The sequence below is a fragment of the Prionailurus bengalensis genome, chromosome C2 (genome assembly GCF_016509475.1).
Source record: "Prionailurus bengalensis isolate Pbe53 chromosome C2, Fcat_Pben_1.1_paternal_pri, whole genome shotgun sequence".
Classification (NCBI taxonomy): domain Eukaryota; kingdom Metazoa; phylum Chordata; class Mammalia; order Carnivora; family Felidae; genus Prionailurus; species Prionailurus bengalensis.
In genome coordinates this window covers 613,918-633,856 of record NC_057350.1, presented here as the reverse complement: position 1 = coordinate 633,856, position 19,939 = coordinate 613,918, and the positions used below count along the sequence as shown (strand labels likewise).

Here is a 19,939-nt window from a genome sequence, read left to right as displayed (position 1 = left end):
CACAGGGGTGGTGACTGGAGGCTGTCCTGTGCTGTCGGGCGAGGCTGGACCCTTCTGGGAAGGGGGAGGGGCACTGAGGGGTGCAGAGCCCACGAGGTCTCCAGCGTCCTCACTCCTGCCGGGCCTCCAAGCGGTCCAGCACCAGCGCTGCCTGGGTCTTGGCTTCCTGCAGAAGGCTGGAGATGTGCTGGCGGGTCTGCCAGACAAAGGCCAGGTGTCACCCTGCACCCGCAGCCCGTCCCCGCCGGCCCAGAGTCCCTGCCACCTCTCTGCGCCCTCTGGCCATGCTCCCTGGTCCGTCCTCTCTGGGGTGGTCCCGAGCCCCCCACCTGGGGAACCCCAATTCCTCTCATGTCTCTCTTGAGATGTAAGGACTGTCGGGCCCAGGCCCCCCACCCTCCTGTTTTTCCCACTTTAGCCACCACTGCAGAGGGTAAGGCTGTGTCCCCACGCCCATCCTTCAGTCCACAGCCACGTGGGCACGTGGTGGACAGCGACTTCCCTCAGAGGCCAAGCTCAGCCCCTGAAAAGGCCTTCGTCCCGAGCTGGAAGGTCACTTTTTAAAGATTATTGCAAAATCACAGAGACAGACGAGTGGTGTCAGGGGCTATGGGCTGAGGAAAAGGGGTCTTACAATGGGGGAGGGGCCTCCCTTTGGAGTGATGAGAATGTTCTGGAACTTGATAGAGGCGGTGGTCACACATGTGCAGAATGCGCTGAGTTGCACACTTTAAAATGGTGGACAGTATATTCCTCAAATTGACCTCAACAGCGATCACAATGAAATTTTCACAGAGGCTGAAGCTAAGATCGCATCGTAGGTTGGTGACCGTTCTTTGAGATCACGTGCGCCAGTGCTATGGTGCCGACCGTGGGGACCCCAGCCTTGGCGGCCCCACCAGGCAGGTGAGTGTAGAAGGCAGCTCAGGATGGCCCCATAGAGGGCATGGGGGCTCCCACTGAGCAGCCCCCCAGCCCCCCCCCCCCAGCTGATGAGGCCTGGCCACCTGCCACCACAGAAACCCCAGAGAGGACAACGGCCACCACAGGAGGCCAGAGGATCATCTCCACAGGTGGACACTTCCCCCAGGCCCGCATCTTGGAACCACAGCCCTGAGGGCAACCTCCAGGTCCCGCCACGGGGCCCAGCCCCCATGCCCTCCCGCTCACCTGCTCCTTAAACGCGCTGTCGGTGACATCCTTCAGGTTGATGAGCACGTTGAAATATGCCCCAAACACGCCTGTCTCCAGGGCTTTGGCCGCCACCTGCAACAGGCACCAGGCATGGGGCTGGCGGTCCGTGACCCCGCAGATGGCAGGCCCGCTCTACCCACTCTGCTACACGGGGCCACGACTGGGGGCTCTCATGCCCCATCAGTAAAGATGGCAAACTGAGCACCCCGGGGGTCCCCATGAGACACAGGGTTGGCCTGTCTGAGGAGGCTATGGGGCTCCACGCACAGCAGGGGGGGCTCTGGCCTGGCCCCTCCAGAAACAGATGACAACCACAGCCGGAGCGGAGAAAATGAGGTCCCCTCGGCGCCTGGGTGGCTCAGCCGGTTAAGCATCCGACTTCGGCTCAGGTCACGATCTCACGGTTCGTGAGTTCGAGCCCTGCATCGGGCTCTGTGCTGACAGCTCGGGGCCTGGAGCTCGCTTCTGATTCTGCGTCTCCCTCCCCTCAGCTCCTCCCCTGCTCACACTCTGTCTCTCTCTGAAAATAAATAAAGATTTAAAAAATTTTTCTAAAAAGAAAGAAAAAGAGGCCCCCTCGGGTCTGAGCAAGGCGTGGCCTGCTGGCCTGCCAGCTTCAGGCTCTGACTATGGCCGGCGCTCCTGAGTCCCATCCCTGCTTCCCACCTGCCAGCGACCAGGGGAGAGCAGGTCAGAGCACAGCCTGGGGATGAATCCAGAACCCAGAACCGCCAAGCCACTTGTGCCCAGATGGCATATGGCTGCCCCCCAGGGGAGGAAGGGAGGCTTCTCCAAGGCCCCAGGACCACCGAAAACAGGTGTCTCTCTTGTAGAGACCCCACACACTGGAGCTCAGGACAGACTGTGGAAATCACAGAGCCCATTCTGATGCTCCCACACCCTGAGCCTTCCACGCACCGGCAGGGCACAGGGTGACCTGTGCACATCTGCGAGGGGGCTTAGGCATTTTCCAGAATAGCAGCCGTGAGAAGGAGGGAAGGGGAGAGGATGAGGCAGGGTAGGAGATGGGGTCCCCGGGACAGTCTGTGGGCTATGGTCAGGGGTGGACTCTGGAGATACATTAGACTTTCAGCCCCTCTGCCATGCAGGCTTAAATAAAATCCTTACTTCCCACTTTTAAAACAGGACGAACCAACGTGCTCTGCGGGCTAAGACCAGCCAGGACCCCATGGGAAGTGCTCCTTCCCGGGGCCTGGATCAGTAAGTACCCAACGACCCTCCCCGCTGCTCCCCTACAATGGGAGGCTGAGTCCCAAGCACCTGCAGGTCGGACCGGCAGGCCAGGTTTCCACACTGTGCCAACTCCTGCAGCGCGGGCCATAGCGAGGCCACCTTCTCTGCTAGCGCCAGGGGCACGGCCACCGCCTGCCTCAGCCCCTCCTGCAGGGCAGCCGCACGCCTAAAACCAAGGGGGTCCATGGTGAGAGCCCAGGGGCCGCCCGGACCCCACCCACAGGGCCCCGCCAGCACACAGAACCAGGGTGGGGCCAACAGGGAAGTCATTCCCCAATCACAACACAGCCCCAGCGGGTGGATGAAATGTCTCCGAGATCAAGGCACCTGGGTGTTCATGGCCCGGGGCGACACTGCCCCACGACTCACCTGTCCCTGTCCTCAGGTGTGTCCTTGGGCAGCTTCGTTGCCTCCTGCCAGAACAGAACACACAAGCGAGTGGGGTGAGCAGTGGCCGTAGCCTGGGGCCACACGGAGAGTCTGGGCAGGTCAAGAGGCAGTGTCCACACCAGCACCCCCAGGGCTGGCATTTCTGCAGGCATGGATACACTGGGAGCACTTCTGCCAGGTTCCAGGCACTCAGGGATTGGGGACACCCTCAGGGACCAGGTGTCTCCTCACACAGCATGGATTCCAGTCACTGCTTGTGCGTTAACACAGGCAACTGGGAGCACCTGGGGGGTTCAGTAGGTTAAGTGTCCAACTTCAGCTCAGGTCATGATCTCGTGGTTCTTGGGTTCAAGTCCTGCATCGGGCTCTGTGCTGACAGGTCAGAGCCTGGAGCCTGCTTCGGATTCTGTGTCTCCCTTTCTCTCTGCCCCTCCCCTGCTGGTGCTCTGTCTCTGTCTCTCAAAAATAAATAAACATTAAAAAATTAAAAATAAATTAAAAAAAAAAAAACACAGGCAACTGTACCACTCGAGTCTAGACCTCACGGGTGTGTCCCCCACCAGTACTGGCTCGGGCCCTCCTCCGGGACTGGCCACGCTCACCCTATGCCGGTGACTACGTCAGCCCCCCATCTGTGCACCCCCGTCTGCCCAGGCCTCTCCCTCACACACCGAAATCCCACCCTGCCCACTGCAAGGGCCCAGGGCTTGAGGGCCTTGCCAGGTGGGGAATGTGCCTGTTGAAGATTTGGATAAATCTCCACCCAAAAGTCGGCGGACGCTTGTGTCAGCAGGCCTGATGGCAAGTGAGCCCTGGCCCCGCCCAGAACCCACGGAGTCACTGCCCCAGCGTCTCCTGAGTCTCCCGGGGCTGCCTCCCCCCAGTCTCCACAGCAGTCCTCACACACGTGGGGCACTGACCCCGGCTGTCACCGTGAGGCCGCCAGGCTGGGTGCTCTGAGTCTCCACTGGGCCAATCGGGGCTGATGTCAGTGAAGCCTGTCCTTCACGCGGTCACATCTGTGTCCAGGCGAGGATGCCACCCACTTGGAGTTAGGCTTACTGTGAACTTTGTTTAACCCCACCTGAAAATTACTTGCGCATTTGGCACAAGACAAGAATGTCCCTTTTTTTTCCCAGAACTCTACCTGCTTCCAGGGAGCGTGGCACACTGCTCCCGCTCTTGCTTGTGTGACTTCCGACGGTGCGCTCTCTAAATCACACACCCTTGCTGATTATCTTTCTTTTCTTCCCTGCCTTCTGATTCGATTTTCATTTTTCTACCTCCCTCCCGTTGTTTTCTATTCATTCGCCTTATTTCTAATCGCTGGTGGTTAGCCCTAAATGTTTGTATCTATATTTAAACTGATGCTTCTCCCTAACCGCCTCTCAGAGCACAGGAGTCTGGGAAGAACCAGGAAGAAGCCCAGCAAGCACGGCCAGGAGGCCCTGTGAACCGTGACAGGAAAGAACAAACGGCACACTCCAAGCTCAGGGACGAAAACCCACGCAGCCCACCAAGCTCCCGGGCAGGAAGCAGCACGAGCACCGCCAGAAGCAAACGGCCAGCGGCAAACCACAGAGCGAGCCCCACGTGTGCGAGAAGGTCCTAGCCAGCGGGAAAGTGCCTTTCCTCTCCAGAAGGGACACGACACCGCCGTGAGGAAGACAAGAAACGCTCCTTGCCACACACATTGGGCAGCACACGCCAGGGCCGCTCCAGGAGACAAACCACGGGGTGACTACAAGTCCGACGGCAGGGGTCCCGGGGAGGAGCCCTCAGACCCCTCGGGCAGAGCCCCATCCGTGCAGCCCCGCAAGGGCCACTTGGCAGCGTCCTTCAAAGAAGCGCACCCACCTTGGGCAGCAAGTCCTTCTGCGAATCATTCCCACAGGCTGCCCACCGCCCCCAGTGACGGACGCCAGAGGCGTCCACAGCAACCGCCCGGGTGCCGACTAAAGGGCCTAAATCCCCCAGTGGGGCTGGCCAACCGTGCTGTGACCCAGACGTCTGCAGGATACAGACAGTCCCCAACTGACAAGGGTTCGGCTTAGGATTTTCGACCGTAAGCGGTGCCAAAGGATGTGCGTTCAGTAAACACGGTGCCTGGAGTTTCCCCACGCCGTGTCACCCCGGGGCTGGGCGGCCACGCGGTCCCCGCACACCGACGACCGTTCTGGGCCCACACGGTCTGCCTGTCACTTCGGTATGGTATTCGGTCAACTACTCGAGACGTCCACCCTCCTTGTAAAACAAGCTGTGGGCCAGGCGGCTGTGCCCGTCCGCAGGCCAACGGAAGTGTTCTGAGCACGTGTAAGGCAGACCAGCTAAGTGTGATGTGCGTAAGTTACGTGCAGCAAATGCGTTTTCGCCTTACGCTGTTTCCAATCTATGATGGGCTTTTGGATGTGACCCCCTGGTAAGTTGGGGAAGATCTGTGCTGGCAGCGAGGGGTGTGGCCTCTATGCGCCAGTATAGAAAGATCTGACAGAACACCCAGTTAGAAATGCAAGAGGCGAACTAAGAACACGTGTGACGCCATTTGTGTAAGAAAGGAGAGAAAAAAAAAGCTGCATCTACGAGAATATAGATAACCATCCCAGGACACATGCCCTAGAACTTGCACCTGTTCAGGGCGTGTGGGCAGGGGGAGGCAGGGCATCGGGTCTTCTCATCTGCTACTCTCCTGCCCTTGTGAATTCTGAACCCCCTGAAGCTTTTACCTCCTTTCAAAAGCAAACCAATGAAATTTAAACATAAAAACACAAATGGGAAAAGGAGGTCTGTCTCTACACCTCCCTCCCAGAGGACATGAACTTGAGTTCCAGATGGTGACTCATTTAGATGAGACTCTGATTCTTCCCTGTCTGCATACAGCCTTCACTCTGGGGGTGCACGGCGTGCCCTGGAGGTCACCAGCGGTCATCAGAGTGCGGGCCCGCCTGCTCCCCAGACTGCCCTTCACCCCAGCTCTGCCCGCGAGGTGGCTCTGGGGCGGCTGGCAGCTGCGAGCTCATGCCTCTCCACCAGGAACTGCTCTCAGACACAGACGCATGGCCAGGCTTTGGTCCTGGACTCCTCCGTCCTCTGCCCTGGGTTCTGAGCCCCCTCTCTGTCGCCCACCACCCGGCACACCAGCTGCCTCTTGCCCGTGAGCGAGCGGGTTCTGATCTGACCCGCCAGCTCTCCCTGTGGTCCTCTCTCTACCTTGTGGCTGAAATGTCTTCTCCAGTCTCTCTCGGACCATCGGTCACCGGCTCTTCTAGGATTTTCACTGCCCACCCTCCCTGTTTGACGCCTTCCTGCAGCGTCTGCGGGTCTGGGTGCCAACCCGACTGTAGGACTCACGGGCAGCTGGGGGGCAGGTGCTGAGCCTGAACTGAACTTCCCACCCCACCCTGCCGCCGCCATGGATGTGAGCGTGGGGTCACGCCTGCGCCAAACTCTCAGAGCCCCTGAAGCAGCCTTTCACGCTCAAGGCGGGGGCTCCAACCTCCCCTGGTGCCCGGACACCCGAGCCTGCAACAGCCCCTCCCCCTCCTGCAAGTTCTCTGTGACCCCGCAGGAGCTTTCTCTCCCCAGCGCGCCCCCCATCATGAGCTGACCCCCTCTCTGAGCACTCACCAGGTAGGCCTGGAAGGCCCGGGCGTCCGCGTCCACTAGCGCGGTCAGCTCAGCAGAGGCCGCGTGGAAGGGTGGGATCAGGCGCCGCATGGTGGCATCCAGGTGTTCAAACTGGCGCCGCCCATAGGTCATCAGGCCGGCCATGGAGGCCAGCGCGGCACCCTAGGCGAGGCATGAGCCACGCGTGAGACTCGGGACCCCAGGCCAGGCGCCCCGGGCCCTGTCCTCGTCCCTCGCCCCTTGCCTCGCACTCACCATGGCTGCACTGGCCGCTGCCACCGAGCCACCCCCCGGGGCCGCCGAGCGGGCGCCCACCTCACGGACGAAGGCACACAGAGACTTGCTCACCAGGCTCTGCTCAGGCCCACTGTTGGGGACCAGGTACCTGTGGGGAAGGGTCGGCTCAGCAAAGCTCAGAGAGGGGAGGGAAGAGCTAGGGGCAGGGACAGGGGATGTGTCCTCCGTCACGCAGGGCCAGGGATGGGGGATGGGGCTTTCGGGGACAGGGGAATGGAAGACAGGATCCAGGGTCACTACTGCCAGGCTGTGAGGGCAGGGCTGGCTCAGACCCTGATCCTTGACCCCAGGCCCCTCCCACGCACCCCCTCACCAACACAGGGGACGGGACACAGTCCCAGTTTGCAGAGTGGCCATGCCCACGCAGAAGCCCTCGTGAGGACACAGTGGGACCCTGCTGGGACCTCACTGTGTCCCCTCAACCAGCCTCCGGCCTCATGGCTGGCACGGGCACCCTGGCATTTGCCGATGGATGAGTGGCCAACTGGAAGGCTCTGGAAGGACTGAGGCAGGTGTCTGCGGGGGTGAGGGCTGTGCTCACTCGATGATCCTCTCCTTGGGGTTGAAAGGGGATAGAGAGTCCAGGCCCAGCCGGTTCACCACCTGGAAAAAGGGCTGGTGATGAGGACCCACCTCAGCCCCCCACACATGAGGCAGGCTACTGAATAATGGGGTCCCACCTGAGTCTGCGATGGCATCCTTGCTCCCATCTGCCTCTGGTGGGGGGGGGGGGCAGGCAGAGCTGGCTGCATGCCCGCGTGCCAGGAGCTTGCTTACCACGGGCTCCTGGGAGAGCCCCCAGCCCAGAGCAGGGCCCACAGACCCCCTGACACACCCGCCCACACTTCTTATCCCACAGGGAAACTGAGGCTCAGAGAGAGGAAGCCCCTCATTCTAAGCCACATGCGTCCCACAGAAAACGCCACACGTGAGCCCATCACTGAAAGGGGCCAACAAAACTGTCCCTTTGGGAAAGATTTTAGTTCTTTGGGTGTCACACACGGTGTCCTCACAACTTTTAAAGCCCAGGAGCTTCCTGACTCACCTACACATAAGACTTGTTTTGTGAGGAAAAATAGATTTTACCTGAATTCAAAATAAAATTGGAATAATCTCCATTTAAGATCAGAATTCTTTTCACCAAAAAATATTCAAAAGACTTTATGGTGTATATGCCAGTGGCACATCCCGGTGCGTTCTTGAGCCAATGAGGCTGACACTTTCTACAAAACTTTCTTTGTTTTTTATCTTTTTTTTTAATATGAAATTTATTGTCAAATTGGTTTCCATACAACACCCAGTGCTCATCTCAACAGATGCCCTCCTCAGTACCCATCACCCACCCTCCCCTCCCTCCCACCCCCCATCAACCCTCAGTTTGTTCTCAGTTTTTAAGGGTCTCTTATGTTTTGGCTCCCTCCCTCTCTAACCTTTTTTTTTCCTTCCCCTCCCCCATGGACTTCTGTTAAGTTTCTCAGGATCCACATAAGAGTGAAAACATACGGTATCTGTCTTTCTCTGTATGACTTATTTCACTTAGCATCACACTCTCCAGTTCCATCCACGTTGCTACAAAAGGCCATATTCCTTTCTTTCTCATTGCCACGTAGTATTCCATTGTGTATATAAACCACAACTTCTTTATGCATTTGTCAGTTGATGGACATTTAGGCTCTTTCCATAATTTGGCTATTGTTGAGAGTGCTGCTATAAACATTGGGGTACAAGTGCCCCTATGCATCAGCACTCCTGTGTCCTTTGGCAAAACTTTCCACAAAACTAGAAAGTGAGAAATGCTTGAGAGAAACCAGCTAGCAAGGGGCGGGGGGGAGGTCTCCCCAAGGACATGGAAATGGGTAAGAGGGACTCGAGGGGCATCTGGAAGGGTCAGTTGGCTGAGCGTCCAACTTCGGCTCACGTCATGATCTCTCAGCTTGTGAGTTCAAGCCCCGCATCGGGCTCTGTGCTGTCGGAGTGGAGGCTGCTTTGGACAGAAAGTAAAGGAGCTCATTCAAGGCCAGAGATGACCAGAAAGGGAACCAGGCAGGCCTGCCGGCCCTGAAGCTGGGTGCCCCAGGGACATCTGAGAGCCTCTGGAGGCCGCTCATGAGCAAGGCAGGCATCAAGTCCTGAGGAGTGGGGGTCAGCCTGGAGGCCCCTGAAAGGGGACATCTCCAGGGATGAGTGGGGTTGGGGAGACGTCCACTGAGGATGTCATCGGGATACTTTTCACACTCTGCCTTCCCTCTGGGGATGCAGGAAGATGCCTTCATGGGAATTCTAACCACAGGCCTCCCTGGTGGGGATGTGGGCGACAGTTCACAAAGAACTCTCTACATGTGGGGTCCCAAAGCTCCAAGCAAAAGACTGAATCTGGGGGGCCCTGTGTGATCATGTCCCCGAGAACTTATGTAGGCAAATCCAGACTTTAACCCAGGTGTCCAAGAATTACCACAGATAAAGTTGCAAAGAACATGCACTCGTAATCAAAAATCACAAAACACATAAAGCAAGTCACTGTGAGAAAGTCCGCTGATATGGCAATGTGCAAATCAGACCTTCAAAGACTGCAGATATTAGAGCTTTCAGATAAAGAATAAAAAATAATGTGTTAAAAGATACAGGAGAGCATCGAACACATTGATAAGGAATAAATAAATGTGGGAGAGGTGAAAGCATTTTCTTACAGAAAAAGGGTAAAATTAGAAAACCATTACTGGCTGCTAAAACCTATGGCTGGAATTTTAAGAGGAACAGGGTACTTACATATCCTTAAAGTACGTGCCACAGCGCGCTCACCACAAAAGGAAAAACGGAAACATTGCAGCGGATAACGGCACCTTGACCCCAGGACCCCAGGCCACAGGGAGATGATGGGCGCCTGACCCGGCACTCTGAGGACAGCACATCACATCTGCACTGCTCCCGCCGCCAGCATACAGCCACGGCAGTCATGAGACGTGGTACGAAACAGCATCCTGTGCTTTCAAAGTATGTCAAGGTCAATGAAGGGCAAGAGCACAAGGAACGGTTCTGGATTAAAGGCAACAAATGACTGTCATCGGATTGCTCCATGGGTGGGAGCAGAAAGCACTATAATAGGAATGACGGGGACATCGGTGTTGTGCGATGATGGTCTTCAGACTAGATACTACAATTGTATTAACATTCAATTCCTGATTTTCCTCATTGTACTGAGGTTGTGTCAGAGAACGTCCTTGTTCTTAAGAAATGAAACCTGAAAACATTCTAGGTAAAATAGTACAGTCTTTAACCTACTCTCGGGTGGTCCAAAAAAACACAACACGACTATGTGTGAATACAGAGAGAGAATAATAAAGCAAAGAGGGCAGATGCGAAATACTGGTGAAGTTGGAGTATGTAAGGGAGGTCCTGTCCTTGTGTCATTCCCACATCTTTCCTGTGAGCAGGGAATTATATCGACATAAAAATACACAAAATTTGTAACAGACCTGGCCATAAACTGTATCAGTACCTTAGAGGCTAGGTTCGAGAAAACCACAGTGAACACAAAGGGGAAGGAGTAGAAATAAAGTCAAGAAAAGACAGAAATATGCCACTGCAATGTGACTGGCATCCTGAAAGTAAAAGAACAAAATAACAGGATCAAAAGTATAACAGAGGAAAATATTCCTAAAACTAAGCAAGAATGGAATCTGTAAATCACAAGGAACATTAATCCAGAGAAGAAAATGATGTAGAATAATTGACCAAGATGTGTATGGCTTACTGAACTTTGAGGACAGAGAAGGCGTTCTGTAGGCATCACGGACAAAAACACGTCCCTGGAGATCGGGGAGATAACCAGGCAGTCTGAGACCTCCCCACGGGACATGTAATTCCAGAAGATTGTAAAGATAGGTTTGCAATATTCTCAGGAAAAACAAGTGACTTGGGATTTTGGCTTTCCAACTGTCTTGCAAGAAAAAATTCACAGAAAGACATTGTCAAGCATGCCAGATCCCACAAGGAAAAGCACCATGAGTCTTGGTTTACAAAATCTGCTTGTGAGGGGTCAGGGACGGGGGGAAATCTCCTTGATTGTGAGATCCAGGCAACAAACAACAAACAGATAAGTAAGAAGAGAGATGACCTCATCTATGAATAGAGTGAAGGTTAAATATCTGTGGCTATTTAATACATGTGGACCAGTTACAGAAGGTACATGTTAATAGATTTGACAATGTAAAAATAGCAACATAACAATTTAGAGCACAGATGACCAGTTGCACAAGTGCACTAATATTCTTGTCTTTCTTCACCAAACATCAACAAACACTGTCTAACATTGATAAAGAGAGAAAGGATTAAGCATATTATTTAAACTTAGTAATTTAACAACCTAGAACTAATAAATGAATTCAACAAGGAAGCAGGGTACAAAGTCAACAAAGAAAAGTCAGTTGCATTTCTATACACTAACAATGAGTGATCTTAAAAAGAAATTGCAAAAACAATTCCATTTACAATAGCATCAAAAAGAATAAAATAAGTAGGAATTAATTAACTTAACCAAGGAGGTAAAGCACTTGTACAAAAAAAACGACAAAACTTTGCCAGAAGATATTAAAGAAAGCATAAATAAATGGAAAGCCCCATAAATGGAAAGCATAAATAAATGGAAAGCCCCATAAATGGAAAGCATAAATAAATGGAAAGATGGGAACACGTCCTATTGTTAAGATGCCCGCACTCCCCAAAGCAATGCACAGAATCAGTGCAGTCCTTATCAGAACTCTAATGGTGTTTTTTGCAGACACAAAAAACCCATCCTGGGTTATGATGGCTGCATAACATTATGATGTACTTAATATCACCAACTGTATACTTAAAGATGGTTAAGATGCCAACTGTATGTTACGAGTACTTTACTACAAAAGTTGAGGGGCGCCTGGGTGGCTCCTTCAGTTAAGCGTCTGATTCTTCATTTCGGCTCAGGTCATGATCTCACAGTTCGTGAGTTCAAGTCTCAAGTCAGACCCTGTGCTGACAGCGTGGAGTCTGCTTGAGATTCTCTCTCCCTCTCTCTCAGAATAAATAAATAAACTTTTTAAAAAAAGAAAAGAAAAACTGAAAAAAGTTTAACCACCAGAAGAACTCCCACATCCCACTAAAAACTACTATAACTCAAAAAATTCAGGAAACAGAGAAGAAAGAAAAGATGTGACTAGAAGCTAAGTTTATTTTCTCACCTCCATAGCAGGCTGTCAGTGTAGTGATAGACACTGACGAATCAAATTATATATTTGAAAATTTGGATAACATTTTTAAACCGATAAATCAAAAACAGAAGTATATTAAGTTGTAAAGGTAATCACCAGAATACCTAAAAAATAGACTCTTCCATCAAACTGGAAGGAACCACATCCAACACTCCCACATGCCTGAAAATGGGACAAGAGTCCAGACATATTTGCTGAATCAGGAAATGCAAAGGGATAAACTCAACTACGAAAAGACAAAGACTTTCAGAGTGTGTCAGAGCACTCATGTGCTCATTGTGGAGAAATTCAAGTAAAGGTATCACTTGGGACAACGGCACCAGCTTCTAAATAACCTGGCGATGTTCGTGGGTGCATCCCGGAGTGCTGTGGGCACAGGGCTGACGCGGAAGTGAGGGCTCCCACCTTCGCCAGAGCGAGGCGCCCCCAGGACAGACACCAGAAGGGGCGGGGGGGAAGTGATGTGCATCCTCTCTGAGGAATTTTTACAAGACTGAATGTCTTCTCGGTCACAAAGAAAACTTCTGCAGTTTCTTTCCCCCAAAATGATAACAGCATGATCTCATCGAAGCCCAGACACTAAAACAGCAGAAGAGGAGGAGCGGGGCCCTGCCTCGCAGACAGGGCTCCAGGCCCGGGTGCAGGTGCTTCCAGCACCCAGGCCTGCTCTGAGAGCATCAAGCTCGCTCCCATCCCCCCACCAGCCCCTCGCTCGGGAGCGCGGCCCACCAGCCTGATGCGGTGCTCCTCCTCCAGGATGAAGAGATTCTCCTTCTTGCAGTAGAAGGCAGCGGCATCCAGAAGGGCCTTCAGAGGCACCAAGCCCACCAGCTGTGAGCCCACCACCGGAAGGCTCAGCTCCTGCAGAGGTCCAGCAGGGTCAACGCTCAGAGGAGCCAGACTCGAGACGTCCCGGGACCTGCCCTGCTCAGCTGGAGGGACGTCACCCCAGCCACCAGGGGACGCCCACCCCGCTCACCTGGAGGGGCTCTCGTGGCCAGCAGGGGATGCCCGCTCTGCTCACCTGGAGAGACTTCACCCCAGCCAGCGGAGGACACCTGACCCACTCACCTAGAGGGGCCCCCACGGCCAGCAGGGGACACGCGTCCTGCTCACCTGGGCCTCTCTGCAGGTCTCCTCATAGACCGTATGCAGTGCTGTGACCTCAAAGTCCAGGAGGTTTGTGGACACTTGGGCCAGGTTCTTCTCATCCAGGTACCAGCCAATGCCCTGAACCTTTTTCAGGCGTCCTGGCTACAAAGAAAAGGCTTTCCCAGCACAGGCCCTGCCTGTCCTCCTCTGGAACCTGCGCTGAAAGCCACTTGTACCTGCACTCCCTGCTGCTTGGAGGGCTCCCTCCCTCCACTGATACCATGGCTTACAAACTGTGTAGTGTGGACTGTGTGTGAGGACTGTGGTGAGGACTGTGTGGGGAAGACTGTGTGCTGAGAACTGTGTGGTGAGAACTGTGTGGTGAGAACTCTGCGGTGAGGACTGTGTGGGGAGGACCGTATGGTGTGGACTGTGTGGTGTGGACCGTGTGGTGAGAACTGTGTGGTGTGGACCGTGTGGTGAGAACTGTGTTTGAGGTCCCTACCACGTGCTGGGGACCTGCCTGGGGTCACCCCCACCCAACCCCTAACTCCTGTGTTTAGTCCCTTCCTGCCATCCCACCTTCATCCCAGAGACTGGCTCTCTGCTCCTCACTTCTTGGGGTGGCTCAGTCCACCTAAGAAGGACCTTTGACCTCTGAATTCAGCAGGAGCAGAAAGAAGGATTTGGGGTTTGCTGTGTGTGTTGTGCTTCCGTACTGCGTCTACAGGCTGGGAAGCTGGGCTCCTGGGGCCTCAGCTGTCTGGCGGGACCCAGGTCTCTGGAGGTTGGGGGCTGACAAGCAAGCAGGATGTCATCCTCCACCTCCTTCACCAAGGGTCTCTGTGTCTGTGTGTCCAACTCACACTTTCTGCTAGATCAAAGCTCAAACTAGGAGACAGTTGCTGTGGCAGACATTGTGGGTCAGGACACCTGGGACACCTGGAGGTATGCGGGGACACCTGGAATTACCTGGCGCACCTGGGGGTGGCTGGGGCACCTGCAGGACCTGGGAATACCTATGGATCTTGAAGGCATGTGGGGGTACCTGGGAGTACCTGGGACACCTAGAGGCCTGTGGGGGCACCTGGGGCTCAGAAGCGTCTCTTCTCCTACTAGAAATGCTGCAATATTTTAACAATAGCTATACCCCTGACTGATTCCATGGAAATGTCTTTTAAGGCAAGTGTTCCCCAACTTCAAACACTGGAACCTCCGCCTGCCCCGTCCCACTTGTTGGGGACACCAAGGCTGGACTCTCAGCAGGTCCATGCCACGGCACCACCCTACCCTGGCTCTCTCCCAGGAGCCCCTCAGGATTCCCCGGGGACGGTGCTGGGCCTCTGTGGGGACAACAGGCTGCTCACCTTGTCCTTCCCGCGCCCTTGCTCCCGGAGGTTGAGGGCGATGCGGTGGGCCTGCTCCTTGGTGCTGAGCAGGTTGATGTTGAACGCAATGAGGAACTTCCGTGCCCCTGTGACAGTGGCTCCCCAGCTGGGGACGAAGGAGCTGGGACCGAAGTCAGGCACCCACTCGGCCTGCTTGAGCTGTGGGAAGACTCTGCCTAGGCTGCGGTGTCCCCCACGGGAGGGGCGCCCCGCCAGGGTCGAGGAAGGGGAAGAAGGAGGGGATCATCCCTGCCCACCCTGGAGAGGAGACACCCACCTTCTCAGGGAGGGCCTCATACTCCCCGGCCCGGATGGCTGGCAGGGTCCGACGACCGGCTGTCTGCGCCGCCTCCCCATAGAGGTACACTGTGAGGGAGACTGGCTGGTCAGGCTCCCAGCCAGGGGCAGCCCAGAACCCCCACTTCCAGAGGAGAAATGAGGTGGGCCGCTCCTGCCAGCCTCAGCCCGGAAGACCAACCTCCCTCGGTTCCCCTCTCTTTGTGCCTGATGGGTGTGAGTGCTCACTGACGGACACTCAGTTTGGGCCAAGACCCCTCCCCTGCTGCTCCCCACTGCACAGATGTCCCCCCCAAAAAAAACATCACAGAGATTATAAGAGAAGTAGATGTGCGGGATGGATGTTCATGTTTCTTTCTAAAATGTATTTTCATTGTACCATAATAAATATGACCACAAAGTAAGAATCATAAGGAAAGGAAAACAAAAGTCACCACAAACTCCCAAGATCCACACCACAACTGTGACAGCATGGAGCGCACTGGCCCATATCTGCATGGGGTTGGATTTGGGGCCCTGCGCTCCCACGCCCATCTGCCCATTGGACACGGTCTGCAGACCTGTGCTGGGCCTGCACTCTGTTTCCGACTCATCTACACTTGTTCTAGGTTAATTTCTTGTTTTGTTTTGTTTTTCCTCTAGAGTTCTATTTCTATTCCTGTATTCAGAATAACTGTATCCGTTACCTCCTGTGTTTTACTTCAACTGCAGTATACTTGGAATGTAGGTGTACCTGGAAAAGTCAGAGTACATCAAAGCGACAAGAGTTTTGAAAATTACAATTAATGTTTCAGAAGAAATCCACCCAGGTTTGCATGTTCTTCATCTTTACATTAAAAGGAGGAAAAAAGCCGGGGTTCTTGGGTGGCTCAGTCAGTTGAGCGTCTGACTTCAGCTCAGGTCATGCTCTCACTGTTTGTGAGTTTCAGCCCTGCATCAGGCTGTGCACTGACAGCGTGGAGCCTGCTTGGGATTCTCTCTTCCTCTCTCTCTGCCCCTCCCCTGCTTGCTGTCTCCCTCTCTCTCTCTCTCTCTCTCTCTCTCTCTCTCTCTCTCAAAATAAATACATAAATAAACTTTTAAAAAGATGGAAAAAAGCCATCCTAGCCATGCTTCACAATTTTTTAATTTTAATGTTTATTTATTTTTGAGAGAGAGACACAGAGAGAGCACAAGGAGGTGAGGAGCACAGACAGAGAGGGAGACCCAGAATCCGAACCAGGCTCCAGGCTGGAACCCACGAACTGTGAGATCATGACCTGAGCTGATGTTGGATGCTCAACCCACTGAGCCACCCAGGCGCCCCAGCCATGCTTCACATTTAATCAGATTCTTCTATATCAATGCATAAAAGGTTTGGAACAAGTCGTTCTTGACGAGAAATAGTTCATATTAGAAAAAATTAGAATAAGAGCCTAACGTTCAATTTCCTAGGTTCAGAATGTCTGAGAAAGCATTTTTTTTTAATTTTTTCAACGTTTTTTATTTATTTTTGGGACAGAGAGAGACAGAGCATGAACGGGGGAGAGGCAGAGAGAGAGGGAGACACAGAATCGGAAACAGGCTGCAGGCTCCAAGCCATCAGCCCAGAGCCTGACGCGGGGCTCGAACTCACGGACCGCGAGATCGTGACCTGGCTGAAGTCGGACGCTTAACCGACTGCGCCACCCAGGCGCCCTGAGAAAGCATTTTCAACTACAAAAGTTTAACAAAAAAGTTCAATATGAAAATGCGCGGTCTGATTTTTACATTGTAGGAACAGGTGCCATAGAGAGGGGGTGTGTGGAAGCCACTGGTTTCTTCCCTTGAGCACACCCACTGTTTATGCTCGTTCCAAGGCTCCTAACACGATGACACGACTTCCTGGAATTACCACCATTCTAATGTCGTTCGGTCGCCCACTAGTTGCCATCTCCACACATTCATCTATCACAAGATTCATGAAGGGATCAACCCCCCGCCGTTTCCTTGGGAGTGTCTGCCACCGTTTAATTTCAATAATAATTTCTTGTCCATAAATTTTTCCAGCCCGGTGGGGGGAGCTTTGCTCATGGCATCTACTTGGTGAGCTCAGACATGCCACTCAAAGACTTGGGTGAGTTCCCCAAAGTGAGACAATTCTGTTAGCGAGCCCGGACTGGACTTCACAAACAGCTAAGCAGTGTCCGCTGCCGGGCAGCACGTGAGGGCCACTGGCTCCCTGACCCCGGGTGCACTTGGTCATGGTTTCTATTTGTGTTTATCTCGTTATGGAAGAAGCAGGACATTTCCCTGTAGGTCAGTTTGCAGATTTTTTTGTGTTAAACTGCATTTTTAAGGAGCTAAGAGCAGAGAACCATGAGGGTACTGAAGTGCAGTGAGGGACCAGCAGGGGGAACCCCAGACATGGGCACTCACCCGGCACACCCAGTTCCTCTGCCAGTCGCTGGCCAAAGGCCTGGGCACAGAGCACACACTCATCCATGGTGACGCCCCTCACCGGGATGAAGGGGCACACGTCCAGGGCTCCCATCCGAGGGTGCTCCCCTGCAGAGAGACGGGGGCTGAGGAAGGGGAGGCCAGGGGTGGGTGGCTCCTGGACCCCGCACTTTCTGCCCCCAACCTGCCCTCCATCCACACACCCAGCTGGTCACGCTGCCCCATGGGGAAGCAGCATCTTTGTGTAAACCCCTCCCTCTCCTAAAAGCCACAAAGGTCACTGCCCGGGGCTGCCAGGCTGAGCATTCAGAGTCCTGCCTGGCTGGTCTTGCCGCCCAGCCCTCCCCGCCACCCCCCGGCCCTGGGCAGCTAGCAGAGCGTCCTTTTCAAAACCAGAACCCCCACTGTGGGTCAGACAAGCTATGGTCAGCAGCCCCCCAAGATGATGAGCCCCCTCACCCGCCACATTCCCCCACCCCCCCTCAGGGAGCTCCTGGCTTTGAGATAAGCTTTCTAACTTTACCAGTTGGGATCACTTGTGGATTCCCTTCAAGTGGGACCTCACCTCCCCCCACTGTGAGTGGCCAGAGACCCTGCCCTTTTGACCAGCTCCCTGTGTCCACCAACCTTTGACCCTGCCTGCCACAGTAAATGTGTTTGCTTTTGCAGGCTGTTGACAGGCCGGTTTCCGAGTCTTTGCCTCCCTGCCCCCCAAGGCCCCTAGGCCTGAACAGAATGCCACAGTCTCACCGCCACTCATACACAGGGAACCCCCAAAACATGGGTGGGGGTGCCACGGACCTTTGCCCGGCACAACACATTCTGTGTCCCGGGGGTCCCCCAAGGGTAAGCTCACAGGCCATTCGGCCCCTATGCCATGAGCCAAACCCTGTGGGTGAGGACAGACAGCCTGGTGCTCTGGCTCCTCACCTTTGTGCTGGCTCATGTCGATGAGCTGGAAGGCAGCCCGCGCAGCATTGAGGGCCCCCTCCACCACGTCCTTGGGTTGCCCTACAAAGGTGTAGACGGTGCGGTTGGTGGAGGGGCCCGCGTCCACATCTAGCAGCACACAGCCCGGGGTCTGCGCCACGGCTCGGGAGATGGCGTCAATCACCTGGGGATGAAAGTCCGACACTGTGCCTCGGTTTCCCCACTTGGAAGAGGGAACAGGAGCTTCAGAGGTGGGCATGCCTTTCCTGCCGCCCCAACCACCACCCAAACATGGGCCTAAGGAGCTGGTGCCGAGCATTTGGGAATTCCTCAAAGAGTACAAGCCCAGAGAGGCCTACCACCGAGCTATGGTTGCCAAGAAGGGGGCAACAGGCGGCACCCTCCAAGAGAAACCGAGGCAGGAGTCAGAATCCGGATGGAGGGCTTGCTGGGGCTCCCAGAAGGTGACCTATAGGCCAAGGTCACAGAGGTCAGGGCCCTAGCTTCCCCAAGCAGCCCCTAGTGGGAGCATTTGCACTAGGGGAGGGCCATGAATGGCCCAGAACCTTCTGAGGCAGCAGGACAGCCCAGTGGTTGGGAGCAGGGGCTCAGGGCCTAAATTGTTCCGTGGCCCTCAGTGGCCTGCACCAACTCTCTGTGCCTCAGTTTCCTCGTGGCTGACATGGGGATAATGTCAGAGCCCACCTGATAAGGTTTGGAGACCTTCCAACTTCCCTGTGATGCAGACCCAGGTCCAGGACCCCTGCCTGACTGCCCATCCCACAGTCTCCTCCTCACCCGTCAGCCACTTCTCAGTCCCAGTGCTCATGGGACCCATCCCTGTGGGGCTGACAAGAAGTGGTTCTGTTTCGGGAACCAAGCACACCCCTTTCTCCTTGCCCCGGGCCACTTGCTTAGCCCCCCCCACCCGGCACCTCACCTCCTGCTTGTTCCCCTCGGAGAAGTTGGGAACACATTCCACCAGCTGGGACATGGTCTGGGCCTCGATTCCGGTACTCCTCTCACAGGGCAGACCGAGGGAAGGAGGGACAGTGCTCTGCAGTGCCTGGCGGGGCCTTTATCCACCTGGCAGGGCCCTCCCATGGGGGCCGGGCTGCTTATTAACCACAGGCTGTGGTCCCTGTGCAAATGCAGAGCGGCTGGGAAGGGAGCAGGACCCCTGTGAGCCAGACAATGGAAGGGGAGGGATCCCCATACCCAGCCAAGAGCAGGACCTCAGCAGGGGTGGGGAGTAAATCCTCTCCAGGCAGTGGACTCAGGCCAGTCCAGGCTCCAATCCCAGCTTGTCCCGGCGCTCCTGAAGACTGTCTGTGTGGTCCTCCGTGTGAGCCTCCACGCGACCCTCCACGTGGCCCTCCAGGGGACCCTCCATCTGATCCTCTAAGTGACCTTCCACGTGACCCTCCACATGGCCCTCCACGTGACCCTCCACGCGACCCTCCATGTGGCCCTCCAGGTGACCTACTGAGCCCCGATTTCTTCATGTCAACTCGTGAACCTCAGGCAACAAGCAGATGAGAGGGATCGTGTGTGAGACGCCACCAGTGGACGAGGCTCTTGGTGGAGGGCAGCTCAGCCTGGCCAGGCAGGAGAAGGGCAGGGAGAGGTCGAGTGTGTGCACATGTGTGGATGCCCTTGGGGAGCAAGTGCTCACGATGAAGTTCCGGCTCTCCCAGCCGCTGGCTGCTGTCCCCCGAGGCCAGAGGCTCCCCACAAAGAAGTGATGCGCTCAGGCCAGCAGCCCAGGGCCCTGCACCCAGAGGGCCCAGCTGGAGTCGGTGCCGTCTTGAA

At 54.9% G+C, this 19,939-nt stretch overlaps 1 protein-coding gene and 1 pseudogene across 3 annotated transcripts; both read right to left on the bottom strand.

Annotated features, from left to right (window-relative positions):
* FTCD (formimidoyltransferase cyclodeaminase) lies at positions 1 to 19,321 on the bottom strand. 3 transcript variants are annotated; one of them, XM_043593381.1, is made up of 15 exons: positions 19,068 to 19,319; positions 18,487 to 18,596; positions 18,128 to 18,311; positions 17,177 to 17,305; positions 14,760 to 14,848; positions 14,462 to 14,641; positions 13,119 to 13,256; positions 12,732 to 12,863; positions 7,301 to 7,362; positions 6,718 to 6,847; positions 6,463 to 6,624; positions 2,818 to 2,861; positions 2,476 to 2,614; positions 1,171 to 1,266; positions 1 to 196 (listed from the first exon to the last, which is right to left on the bottom strand). In XM_043593381.1, exons 3-15 carry the CDS (start codon positions 18,141 to 18,143, stop codon positions 110 to 112), a joined length of 1,404 nt encoding a protein of 467 aa, XP_043449316.1. In that variant the 5' UTR covers positions 18,144 to 18,311; positions 18,487 to 18,596; positions 19,068 to 19,319; the 3' UTR covers positions 1 to 109. The 3 variants fall into 3 exon arrangements, with proteins under 3 accessions (XP_043449316.1, XP_043449315.1, XP_043449317.1); XM_043593380.1 differs by lacking the exon at positions 18,487 to 18,596 and having other exon boundaries at positions 19,068 to 19,316; XM_043593382.1 differs by lacking the exons at positions 2,476 to 2,614; positions 18,487 to 18,596 and having other exon boundaries at positions 87 to 196; positions 19,068 to 19,321.
* LOC122491071 lies at positions 16,474 to 17,169 on the bottom strand (annotated as a pseudogene).
* Positions 19,322 to 19,939: the final 618 nt, after the last annotated feature.